General features: G+C 39.5%; 1 protein-coding gene across 1 annotated transcript in view; it reads right to left on the reverse strand.

The window, feature by feature from the left end:
* Positions 1-13,784, reverse strand: part of STARD9 (StAR related lipid transfer domain containing 9) — a gene marked incomplete at its 5' end in the record, with an annotated part of 104,296 nt that overhangs the window by 7,618 nt on the left and 82,894 nt on the right. The window contains 2 exons of the mRNA XM_084287028.1: positions 50-11,152; positions 12,000-12,483. Coding sequence (XP_084143154.1) covers positions 50-11,152; positions 12,000-12,483 — 11,587 coding nt within the window. The remainder of the gene's footprint in view (positions 1-49; positions 11,153-11,999; positions 12,484-13,784) is intronic.

A 13,784-nucleotide genomic window follows, 5' to 3' on the forward strand; every position in this document is an offset into this window, starting at 1 on the left:
TGTACATGAAATGAATTCAAAATAATTAATACAACTCTAAGTAATTTACCTTTCATAAAGTTGTTGCTTTACTGGAATGGCCATCAGGTCATCTGCAGTTCCACTCTGCAGAACCCTCAGCAGCGCGTCCGTTTCCCCAATGCCGTAATTCAGCTTTGCTTCAGTCAGTTCCACACTAAGGGGATGCTGATGCAGATCCAGGTGTATGCCAGACATAATCTGAGCACGTTCTCGCTGAAGTCTCTCAATCTCTCTGCTTCTGCTGTCACAAAGCTGGGATTTCCCTTCTATTTCCGTTGCTTGTTTGCTTCCAGGCTTAGTTTCTGCCTGACTTTGTAAGTCAGTTACACTGCCACTCAGGCTGAGTAACGAAGCAGGAGGACTGCCCTTCACACCACACCAGTTGCTGAATTTATTGTGTATGGGTAAGTCACGAAGACTGTAGCTCCGAGGCCTATAAGGCTTTACAAAAGTATTTTTGTTCAGAGGAATTTCAGTGTCACATTCAGTTTCTGTGACAGAACTTGTATTGTCATCTTGGAAGGAAGTTTGCACATCACTCACATCAGAGAGGAGAGGGCAGCTGCTTTCATTTTTCCAGAAGTCACGAAATTGTAGAGAAGATGCTTCTACCAGAGGTTCTGAGGACTCGTTAATGCTTGCCTTACTTAAACATGTGGCACTACTTTTTTGATGAAAAAGTAACTCAGATTTTGGAGGTGAGTAGTTGTGAATCAAAGCAGAATCAGAATTACCAACATAATTTTCATGTCTAATTCCACCTAAAGAGCCTCTTCCTCCCCCTGTGACGTACGTGCAACGAAGTGAACGTGCCAGTGGATTGCAGTCTCTAACATCACCTGTTAAAACCTCTGTATGGCCAGAGACCTCTAACATACTGCTGGAGTGATACAGTCGTTTTGCACAAATTGTAGTGTGTGCGCCAACAGTGTATCTATGCTGTTGTTCCACATCTTCTGAACCATCCTTTCCTAAAAACTTTTTGGCTGCTTTCTTATCTGAGAAACCTCCAGATGTGTTTCTTACACCCTTGCTGTCTCTAGAAGTGCTTGATTCGCTATCTGCTTCAGTCTGTGAAAAATTGTCCACGTGAGGTTCCATGCCAGACTGCGGACCCGACCTTTGCTTTCTCTGACTGTGAAGGGGACTTAAAGCATCACCGGAATATCCCAAAGGTTCCTTAATAGAGCAGGCAGGCCTACTGAAAGCATTCTGGCTTTTGGGGCTAGCACTAAGAGTAAGAATAGGAGAGGAGGCCCTATCCACTAACAGTGTATTTTTGTAACGAAGTTTTCTTTCTACTGGAACCTCTGGTTCATTAACACTTCTTTTATCCTGAGTACAAGATGCTGGAGATTGAAAGGTGCTATTAGTAGGGCTGCTAACAACAGTACATGAAGAATCATCTTTCCCTAAACTCAGTGAAGATGATGTGACAGATGAAACTCTGGTACTAGCAAAAGCAGCATTCTGCTGTATATTTAACAATGTTTTTTGAAAATCTAAGGTCGGAGTAGATGCTCTGGGTAAGAAAGGCAGACGCATAAAGGAATCTTCTAAAATGCTGTCAAGACTGTCATGGAAGTCAGGATTGTTCAGATTTCTCATCTCTGTTTGTTCTTGTGCTCTTTCTTCAAGAGCGAGAGTTTCCTCCTTCCTTTTGGGAACCTTACCTACATCTCCAACTACTCCTTCCAAATCACAGTCTGCTGCTTGAGCTGCCCTTAATTCGTTTTCCATTTTTACCTGCACTTGTTTTTCTTCATGTTTACTTCGAGGTTCTTCCAAAGTCTCAGTTTGAGTGCCTATATCTGCTGTAGTTTGAGTGCAGCTATCTGACCTAGCAGCTTTTGCACCTTCTTCAGTTTTTCTTTGGCTTATTTTGGCATTTTGTTCATTATCTATAATATTTTGTTGGGAGAGGTTTCCCAATAGCTCAGAAGTGTTCTGGATAAGCTGTGACAGGTGCATGGACAGGTTCTGCATGCTTGTCCAAGAAGAATGTTGCTGAAGTAAATCTCTGTTTGCTTCCTGCTTTCTGGCAGAAATGTCTGTGTAGCTTCTCTGGTGTCTTCTCTGCCTTTTATACCTTGCTGTAGCCACTGTTTGTGTTCCCTGCTCACATGTAATCCCTGGTGATTTTTTGGAAGACCTTTCTGACTCAGAAGGATATAATAGTACAATTTCATCAACCTGCATTGCAGAGTTACCAGGCTGCGCTGAAGGGTTCTCAAATTCAGCAGTGTTATTTTCTGTGTTAGTTTTCAGTGTTTCAATGGATACATTGCTATACTGCTTGGTACTGTCACTTGAGTAAGCAGATTCGAAGCCTTGTCTGACATCCCATCCTTGAAGGCCTTCAATGCTGCTTAAAGTGCTCGACAAAACTTTCGCAGTAGCAAATGAACTGAGATGAGAATGAAAAGGAGAATTCTGAGAATTCAGTCCATTGTCCACACTGGAACATCTCGTAACTTTACGACTGTCCAGGTTTAAAGGCATTTGATTGCAAGACACATCACTTGCACTTCCAAAAACATACTGCTTCCAACCAATCTTGCACAGTTCATCTTGTTGCCACGGATGAATATATGGGTTGATATCACTTGAATTAAAATGCATTGCATCTTTATTGTCTTGTGAAAACTTATCTGTTCCTGGCTGGTATCCAGCTTCTTCAGCTCTCCCTTCACTACATTGAGCTACAGAACTGGTCTTTGAATGGGTATTTTCTTCTGCACCCACAGAGCTGTGAGCTGTGTGCAGTAAAGATGGAGGATGAACAGTACTGTCTTTTGAAGACTGGCTGCTTTGGGTTCTTGCTGCATAATGTACATTTTTTAGATCACAGTTTGCAAGCTTCTTAGTCTGTGTCATTCTTTGCTGAAATCTGGGTTTAGATTTAACCTGCAGAAAGTTCTTCGACTCCTGCTTTGAAAATCTTTCAACTCCGTGAAGATCTTCTTCAGTTGGTGATGGAGGTTCTACACTCATATTTAAATCTTGTAATGATTTAGATGCAGAATATAACAAAGGATCTACCTTAGATGAAGCTTCAGAAGTATAATCTAGATCAGAGAACACAGCAATAGCTGGGGCTGATAGTCTATGACTTTGTAGGTAAGGTCTCTGTTCACTTCGTGTACAGCTGTTTGTATTCTGGATAGCAGACCATGACCTTTTGCTCCTGAATTGTACCAATTTGGATTCTTGCATAGGCAAATCATGGTCTTCTGTTAAAAATTTTAAGGGGTTTGTTTCATTATTCATTAAATAAAACTTCAGTCCTTCTGATTTCAGAGTCTCATTCTTCATTGTATCACCTCCTGTTGTTGAACAACTGTCTGCATCAGCATCAATACTTGAACCTGCATTATTTTTGCAAAGTACAATCCGTTTTCTAGCATCTGTATTTGTTTGACCTGGATTAGCACCACCTGTAGGCACATAATGACAGTTGCCTTGCAGATCTGCAGGACTTTTTTCAAAACCTATAACAGTGTGATACAGTTGTCTGGGATCACTGCTTCTGCTCTTTGCTGGACCAAATGAATCGCACGTGTGTTCAGGATCCATGTTAACATCTCCTGGAAAATCTGTATCCGTTACATCCTGTGGGTCTATTAATTCACTTGTAGAATCTGAAGATACTGCGGTTTGCTTTTCAGCTTCTCTATTTACTGTTTTCCTTTGCTTTTTCTCTACTACAGATTGTTTAGCCTCAGTACTTGAATGCAGTTGTTCCTCATTTCTGTTAAGTATTTTTCTCATTTGTCCCTCTTCAACCAGAATTGACCTTCCAGTATCCCAAAGAGGTAATGATGGTAATGACAGAGAATCAGCGTCATCTGAAACTTTCTTTGTGTGTTCTGTACAAGCTTTCTGCACTAGAACTTTACCCCAGCGGTGCTGATCAACTTTGATATCATTGTCAAATTGTTGACAATTACTTCCATATACAGGTTCCACATCTACAGTGGAATTTTCATACAAAGTAGGGTCTGTGTCTGATACTGGATAATGCCTGTTTTCTTTTGCAAGAGAAAGTAAAATACTTCCTGAAGCGTGTACTGGTTCATCAAATACCACAGACTTATCAGACTGAGTGTCTTGCATTTGTAAAACAGCAAATGGAGGATGCTTTAATATACTGGTATGTGAAATACCACATGTGCCAGTTACACCATGGTCTATATCTGCAGCTGAAGAAGATTCTGAAAATGCTGTTAAGGACGGGTAATTAACTTCTGCACATGTTTGGGGAAGATCTTCTTTTACAGAGTGCACATCTGCAGAACCTGAGGATACTTGCTCTGTCAAAATGGTGTCCTGAAGTGAGTCCTCAAGATGACTAAATATTAGAGATTTTGAGTCATCAAGTAAACGAGTATCAAAAGCACTGAAATTTTTACAGCTTTGAAACAGTTTATCTGTTGGAGCATCTTCTGCAAAGTAGGCTGGAAGACGCTTTGATTCTTTACTGCCAATCTCCCCTAGGCTTTGAACAGCAAGCATGCCCGATTCTGGTACAGTCATACTAGAAGTGTTACTGTAGTGCTCTAAGTACTCGTGCATTTTGTTTTCTTTTGTATCATTGCAATTCTGGAAAGAACCTTGAGTTATTTTCCCATTTTGATCTGTTCCCACAGCTTCACCAGGGAGTTTTTTATTCTGAGCATCTGTGGCCTCTGTTACTGCAGAATTATTATTCCTTTCATCTCCTTTTTGAGGAACATCGGGAAAAGTTACAGATACGCTTAAATCAGTTGATTCTCTTTCAAAGTATTTTGTTTCTTCAGAGAGAACAGCATCATTTTTACATTTGTCTCCATTGCTGTCAGTCAAAAAATCTGCAAATGATACTGGGCTATGCATGAGACCAGGGCTGCTCTTGTAATTTAGAAGCTCTTTATTAGAATGTGGATTTTCCCACAGAGACTTGGTCAGACTTTCTGAAAGGGTAGAAATGTTCTCAGAAATAGCACTCTCTGGACAGTCTACACAGCACTCTTCTGAAGTCCCGTGTCCCTGATTTTCTCTTGGCTCATGCTGATACCCAGATATATCAGGAAACCCTGCATTATCATTTTTACTGCTTCTTATGCTACAACTTGTGTTTAAGCATTTCTCCTTGTCGTCATGTTGTGATGGACTCCCTGAGTGATGTTCTGTCTCAGTCATATTAATGCTGTGAAATATTTTTTGAGAAGAGATTTCCTGTGTACAATGCTTTGCTTTTTCCCCTACATCTTCCATCACTTCTTTCTCTGAAAAAGAAAGCAGGTTTGAATTATCCAAGTGCAGTGAATCAGGCATGATGATATCCTTTTCCTCTTGATATTGTTCTTCTATGGAATTAAAGCAGTCTTTTGATATTTTGTTAACCATTAAATCCACACTGGGTTCTTCATTGGAGTTGCTATTATCCTGAATTTTATCTTCAGATGAATCTATTTTTTCCACGGAAAATGGATTTTCTTCTGCTCCTTGCTTAAGTGCAACAGTTTCAGATTCATCGCCGCCCACACAATAGAGCACAGAAGAGCTGTTCTTACTGACAGGTTGCCCAGGTGCAGAATTGGGTATATTGTTACATACAACGGGTTCTTCCTCCTGTCTGTCCAGTGCACTCCTGTTTTGTGGGAAAGCTTCATTTCTACTTTGAATTTTATCAGAAAGAGATGTGTCAGCTCCCTCTTTGTTGACTGTTTTACCTGGAGTACTGACACAGACTTCATTCTCCACTAGTGTTTCATAGTAAGGAAGAACCGTTCCTGTTCCAGCACAGCTATTAGATGGTTTTGTATGCCCTTTCAAAGCAGTGGGATCATCTGGAACAACATGGGAATTATCAATTACTCCAAGATAGAAAAGTTGATTTACAGACTGACACAGAGAGTCTTTATCTGAATCTTCATGGATGTTTTTGGTAGACTTCAGTGTTGCTGGTGGATTTTGCTGCTTGCTGGTATCTACATTGCTTCCAGAAAAGCTGGTAGACACCCACTGACTTTCTCTTAAGAGTTCATCTAATCTGCTGTCATCATGGCAACCGTCTTTGTTTTCAGGGAATAGTTCATTGAGGTTTTGTAGAATGATCAGTTCTACCTCCTCTGTGTTTTCTAAAAACATCTGCCTTTCTCTGTCTGTTTTGTCCATTTGTTCTAGATTCATCAAATGCACTTTCTCATCACCAAGTCTGGAGCCTATGGAATCCAATCCACAAATTTCACGTTTTCTAATGATACTTTTTTTCAATTTTTCTGAAGTGCCATGCTCAGGATATTGCACAGAGCAACTCATATATGTGTGGCTGTCCTCTTTAATGTGGAGATGTTTAGATTCTTGCCCAATTGTATATTTGTCAATATTAATATTATCATCAACTGAACACTCATATACATCAGTATCTCTCATCACCGTGTTTCTTGCATCTGTAGCAGGGTCCGCCGAGCCACCATCTTCCCTCATTTCAGTAGGATCACAGTACTGTGAATCATCTACTGACAGTACATTCTCTTCTAGTCCTGAAGCTGTAAGGTATCTTTCAGGGATCTCATACTGATTTAAAATTTCTTCTTTGTCATCTCTATCACAATTCATCTGATGCAGAGCTGAAGACTCTTCAGGAAATAAAACGTTTTTGTCTGTGCATATGACTTTGTGCTTCATAGTTGGTCCCTCAGTGTTTGTCATGATAATTTGTTCTTCACTCTCAGCCACTTCACATCCACTAACATTGTTTTCCTGGTCAAAGTTTGCATGGGGTAAGCAATTCGGTATAAAATGTTCAGGTAAATTGCTAGACTCTACTTGCTTTTCATTTTCATTTTTTTCTAAACTATTTCCTTGCCTACCTGTGATTAGTACTGTTGCAGCTACGTCCTCCATATCAAACACATTTTCTATTGTTCTGTTTATCTGTAAAAGCCCTTCACAAGCATCAAGGAAGCCTAACGTATCCTGTGTAACATCTGTTGTATGGGAACACACAGCTGAAGGAGTGTTTTGGGGAGAAACAGAAAACTCCGGTGAATAAATAGCAATTTCTATTTTCTCACTTTTCTTTTTTGGACAAAAGCTGTTTGTTTTCAGACAGCTATCAGAACACATGAATGCTTTTGATTCCTGAGTGTGTTCCACATCAGTGCTACCTACCTGTGATTCATCTTTCTCTGCCTCTTCATGTGTCAGGCACAGGTTTGTATAAACCTCACACTGAACTTCAGAAGCTACAATATCAATAGGTTTATTCTCTGCACTCCTATCTGCAGTTACACTTTGGGCTTTGGGTACTGGGTAGTCAGGTAAACTTTCTACCTGTCCACATTTAATTTCCAACATGTTTTTTTCTAAGTTGACTGCACTATTCATTAACTTTGTCTCTTCTTCATCAGTGTTGGCTTTTGCATTCTGATAAGGAAACATAGCTTCTTCTGGATCAGTTTCTGTTTTTCTTGAAAACTTGTATTCTTTATTTATATACAGACTCTCCTCTTGAGAAACAGCAGCCAACTTATTTGTGTTGTATTCAAATACTCCTCCGAATTCTGAGTTTACATGATCTTCAACAAGTAAAATGTCCTCTGGGCAATCACTTTCAAAACAGGCTTCTTTCTCTTCTCTTGATTCAAGTAAAGATTTATTCTTTGTTTTTGTTTCCAATTGAATGGTTGCATCAAATTCCACAGAAATGTCAGTCAGCTTATACATACTGTTTTTCTCCCCTGGTGATTTTGAAGAACATGTGGTACAAAGGTCATTGGAATCTATGTCAGAACAACTTTTTGTGGTACCGACTTCCATAGTATGATTAGATGTAGCATCACGATCTCCTTTCACTATTGCGGCATGCTCCAATAATTTATCACAACTTTCAGTCTCAGAAGCACTTTGAAAAAGACTAACTTTTGGTAAAGCTTGGTAAAATACACTTGAATTGGATTCTGGGAGCAAATTATCTGTACTCTCACAAACAGCAGCAGGGAAGGACTCAGTGTCCTTCCCATTTACATTCACCGTGAGGTAACTTGCTTCATTTACCATTAGGTTTTTATATTTGGGTAGAAAGTCCTTCTGAACTACAACCTGAGAATCGCTTTCACTGCTTTCTGCTCTTATATTGTCAGTGCACAATGTAGAATTTTCTGAAATATGTTGGGATAAGCAGCCTACAAGACCATCTGCTAGCACACATTCAGGGGTGTAATTTTTTGAAACAGGTTTGCTTTTGAATTCGTAATGATTTGATGAAGACAACTCCGGATCCTTTGGTTCATATTCTTCATCATCTCTGAATGAAGGTGCTTCTGACACAATCTCTGCCAAGCTATCCATGCTTGTTTCCATACAGATTTTCTCTTTTTGAGACAACTCTACTGGTGTTGCAGATTGATCATAACTTGCACTGTAAGCTAGAACTAAAGGATTACATTTATATGTTACCTTCTTTGAGGAAAAATCTGTGTCTATGGTTATTTCTTCTGCAGATATTTGTTCATAATCTGTATCTTGCATTGTTTCCAAATTACTCTCCCCAGACCTGAGACCTAGCGTAACAGCTGATTCCGCTCCTTGTCTAGCCAATACCTGAAACTCATAAATGCTTCCTAGAGAGCTGTTCTGATTTGTTAAGTTACTGAGAAAGAAACCTTCATCACAACATGTTGGTATTTCCCTTCTTGGAAAAAGCTGCACATGGTTTCCAAACTGAACTTGTTTTACTGCAGAACTCTGTGTTGAGGCCATGTTATAAGTAAGTCCTGTGGAAGATTCAGCAGCAGGTGAATTGACAGATGCACTTCCAGTGTTCAAATCTGTTATCTTTGATTCTGTCAAGCTATTGTAGTCATCATCTAGGTCATCTTTTTCAATAGTTCTGAAGAAATCATCTTCTAAATCTGAATCTACACAGCCATTCCTCTGCTCCAAAACATGCATGGGCAACACAGAAATAAAAGGTGCTTTTTCCAGATTGTGATCTTTTGGCAGCTCTGGATGAGTTGTAGGGAGAGAATCCTCTTCTTTTCCAGGTACCAGTGACAAGCAGTCTGCAGTGGAGGTGCTTTCCAAACAGCCAAATGTTTGTGTGCATTCAGTGGTAGACCTGTAAGAAGATAATTCATTCAGTTGTTCTTGTTCAGGATGATTTGACGTTGAATGTTCATAATAATCAGGTTTTGCTGAAATGCAAACAAACGAAGAGCTTGGTCCTACTGAACTAACAAATGAGGATGTTATGTCTTGAGATTCCAAGGGAGAATTTTCATTAGCATTTGTCCATTCCTCAGTAATCCTATTTAATGATCCATTCTCAGAAACTCTGCTTGCAGCTGTTGTTTCAGGTAAAGGTATTTCTGATGTGTCAGAGGAGAAAGCTGAGTTTAATTCATTTATACTATGCGATAAATGAGTAATGCTGTGTATCTGCTTAGAGCCAGAAACAAAAGAAAATTCAGCAGCTGACTGTTTTAGGTCATCTTTCTTCAGCCAACCCTCTGGTTTGCTCAAAGAGTAGAGACGAGCGTTTTGAAATTCCAGATTTCCATGGGAAGAAGGTAGTGTTATTCTGGGGCTGCTGATTTCAGCCTTTGAGTCACAGGAAGACTGAGCAGCCGCAGGAAGACCATAATATAGCCGCCTATCAAGTGACCTTTCTTGTTGTACAAAAGAGACCGTTGCCTCCTTTAGAAACTGCTTGCAAGCATTACTGGAAGCAGGCTGTGATTTAGTGTCCAAATAGAAGGAACTATTCAGCTTCAGGTTGTAACTTGTTCCTTCTGTATCTCTATCGCAGATCCTGGACTCACAGTCTTCCTCAGTCTGCATAGTTGGTGATGTTGGAGTTTGTAACTTCCAAAAAATCTCTGCTGGCACTTCATCAGATGAATCAGATTTGGATTCTTCTACTGGGTCTTCTGCTGGTACCTCTTCTCCATCACCCAAGCTGTCCAGAGAAAAGCTTCTTTCGGCCCTTCCCAGCCTCCTGTGTGATGCGTAGGATGTCACCAAAGATGAAAGATGGTGTTCAGTTCTGCTTTTGTAAAGCCTAGCTGGCTGATGGGGAGCCTTTATCTTGTGAAACTGGCTTTTATTTCGCATTTTGATTTTATTTTCCTTTTCTACCAGAGAGTCTTGTGACATTTGACTGTCATCGCTCTCAGAATCTTCTGGGTTGGCAAAACATTTATTTCTGCTGAAATCTTCTTGTTCCAGTTTCTCTGCAAAAGCTTTTGCATAAGCACAGGAGAGCGAATCTACAGAATAGGAACTGTCAGTATCAGAAATCTCATTTTCATCATCTTCTTGCCAGTTCCCCAGCATATCTGTGGCTGTTTTGGACACTCCAGCACTTAACAGCTCAGCACTGTGCCATTTCTTTTCAGCATAAGAAAGTGGTGTATGTGTGTTCATCTTAGTGAGATTTCCAACTGATGTTGCTACCATCAGAAATTCCTGCTGTTCCACTGACAATTTCTCATGATTTCGCAAGGCTGAGGTTGTCTCTCTCTTCAGATTCTTGGCTGTTTGGTTTAGATGTGCTGATGGCAGGTTTCCATACACTACGTCTTTCTTCATTTCTTTAGCAAAATTTTCTGGAGAACTATGGCCCTTCCCATTGATATCCATTCTAGTCTTTTTATTGGATAACTGAGCTCTGTTTTGTTCTAGATAGCTATTTGCAGGCTGACTCAAATCTCCTGGCACCTTTGCTTTTGTCATTCTTGTCCCTGTAATGAAGGTTTTAGGTTCATCTTTCTCCTTAAAATGATCAGGAGAAGAGCCCTTAGAAGTCTGTTTTTGACGTCCAGCTTGCTCTGTGCTATCATCCAGCTTTTCCATTTTTTGATCATTTTTATTGATATGAGCCATGATAGCTGAATCATTAGAGTCCCTTTCTGCTCCTTTTTTACTTCTAAATGAGGATGCTTTTTGTTTTTCAGTTAGCTGCTTCTGTACTAAAAAGGAGGTACCTTTTTCATCATTAAGGTCATCATCCCTGGAAACATCTTTAACTTTTCTGAAAGGATATTCTACAGATGACAACTTCTCAGATGCATTGCCTTCACAGCATTGGTCGGTATTTGGTGAGGTAGATAACTTTGAGATAGTCTCCCCCTTCAACAAACAGCTGTGGGAATAAATAAGAAATATAGGCCAATACTTGCTTGAATAACATACTTTACATTTCGACATCAGTAACACCTTGCATTTTAAGAGTAATGACACATGAAGCAAGAACCTCAATGCCTTTCAAACTCAGTTTCTAGCAGAGATTTAAAAAAATGCATATTCTGTCAGTGACCATACAATCCAGTTCCCTAGATATCCTGAAATATTTTCTAAAAAGCAAAAGAATAACTTGATGCTGTGTTGTATAGCTTGGTATTTAGTCTCTGTAGTCTAAAGTAGCTGCAAATGTTAGTTAAAAGTAAAGGATAGCTCTTAAGTCATAGTAATTCACTTAGCAGAGTTAAGCTAATTCCTGCTTCTGTGACTATGCTGTGATAATGACACTGTCACCCCAATTTTTAGCATTGTGTAGAGATGTTCATTTAGCTTGAGAATCACCCTAATGATAAAAATGCTCAGAAGGAATACTTTGACTCTAATTACAATAAAATAATGGAGAAATTATTATTTAACAGTAATTTGAACACGGTAAGAACAAAAAATTAACTCAGTTCTGGAAAACATTTACAATGAGGTAAAAAATGCAGAAAAGCTTGAGAGAGGAAAGAAACAAAACACTGAGAAAGACCGTGTCAGAGAGGTAAGCCATGAATGCACTGTAGAAATCTAAGGAAAAAGAACAAACAACTCCAGTGTGGCATACAGTATAGTATATTCAGTGATATTACAAGTTTTAGCGTTGTATCAATAAACTGAAGGGCATTCTGGATTACAGGTGGCCAGTGAAAATACCTTAATTTAAATTATTTTTGAGAGTGCAGAGGAATTGGTAGATGTTAACTTACCTGGGTACCCGGGGCAGATGGAGGTTACAGAACGAATGCTGCCTGTGTTGCAAGGAACTTGAACCCAATGACCTCCTCCTCTTTTGTAACGGGTGATCCTGCGAGGCCTGTACTGCAATATTTTGGTTTAGGACTCGGGGTTGTTTCACACACACTTCACTGAGCCAGCAGCTAGCTTCTAGCTGCTCTAGATTTTGTTTGGCTTCCAATAATTTCTGCTTCTTGACTATCCTTTCCAGCTGGAATTTGACCTTTTTCCGTCTAATGTTTCTTTCTGCCTTTTTTAAGGAGTACCTTCGTAAGAGCTCCAGCTGCACCAGTGTTTTCTTGTTCTGCTGTAGCAGGGAAGGACAGATTTCCTGCCCAATGCTACTCTGCACCTCAGCCTCTGCATACAGCGTAGATTCTGTTTGCACTGCAAACTCCCTCTGTTGTTGCTGAAGGGCAGCTAGTCGGTTATTCTCATTTATAAGCCACTGTTGGTCTGTAAACAAAACAATGATTGAAAGAAAGTAAAAATCATAGGAGAAACATTATTCATTAAGTTAATTGTCTCTGAGAGCCATTTCAGAACAGAATTCCTACGTAGGTAGAGCAAAGCCTTGACAAGACATTTAGAGAAAAATGTATCATTAGTATACTGAAAACCCATTGGGAGAAATGCTCAGGTAGCAACTAATACTGCAAGATATGAACAGAGGGGTTGGATGACACAGCTAAGAAACTGCTGAATAAGACCTTGTCTGTAAGCAAAAAGTTTAACACTTTCCAAAAGGATACAGACTTAGATATTCAATTTCTCAAAGATTACACTCAATTATCTCAATGTTTTTTCTTACAATACAGAGGACATATTTCAGTGCCCAAGTTCCTTCCTGCACAATTTTCAGTCATGAGGAAGGTATCTGCAGTAGTGAACTATGACTTGATCAGCTTTTATAATGTGAAATACACTACTACTTTTGCCTTAACTACTCTGAAGTCACATTTTAAAGTTCAAATGCTTTACATAGAGAATGAACATATGCGCACTGTGAGAGGAGTTAACACAGGAACAACTACGGCTGCTTCAGAAGCACTTGCAAAAATGCCTGATCAGAGCCCATACATCTTGCACATGAGCACATTAGCATGAAATGTACTTGAAATCAATGAGAAATTCCCGTGGCAAGGACATGGGTGAAGGCAATGCAATCTTTAGTTATAAGATGAACACACCCAAAAAAAGGCATATCACCAGTCAATGCATACATGTATTTTTCATAAAATCACCAGTCTACTCCATAAAGGGAGTTAGATTCTCTCTTTTAACGAATGTCCCCCATATTTCGTAAATGCTAAACATACTTCTCTCACAAACCAATTGATTAGCCTCATTTGATAACAGAGTATTTTACATCTGCTTAAATTATTCGTCTTTTCTAAGCATTCAGAGAACCTGATCTTTGCAGTCAATGGGGAGGCAGTAGAGGACACAGAACACCATGTTGATTTGTTTTTAACTCTTGAAGCAAGACCACTTTACTCCATGCAGGGGAAGTGCTTAGTGGTTTTTCAGCATTTAGGCATATTCTCTTAAAGAGTTTGTTCATTTTTAGGCTAGTATGAAAATATACATATTAAGCTGCACAGAGTTAACCAAAAAACTAAAATAAAATCCTTAGCTGAAAAAGCAACATACAAATCACAGGTAAAGTTCCTTTGTAAGTAGACCGTTTCTCAAAGGACAGAAGCTTTTCAAAGCACTTCTAGCTTCCTAGCAGCAACACTTTTTTTGGATGGGTT

This window comes from Netta rufina (genome assembly GCF_964035555.1).
Source record: "Netta rufina genome assembly, chromosome: 5".
Classification (NCBI taxonomy): Eukaryota; Metazoa; Chordata; class Aves; order Anseriformes; family Anatidae; genus Netta; species Netta rufina.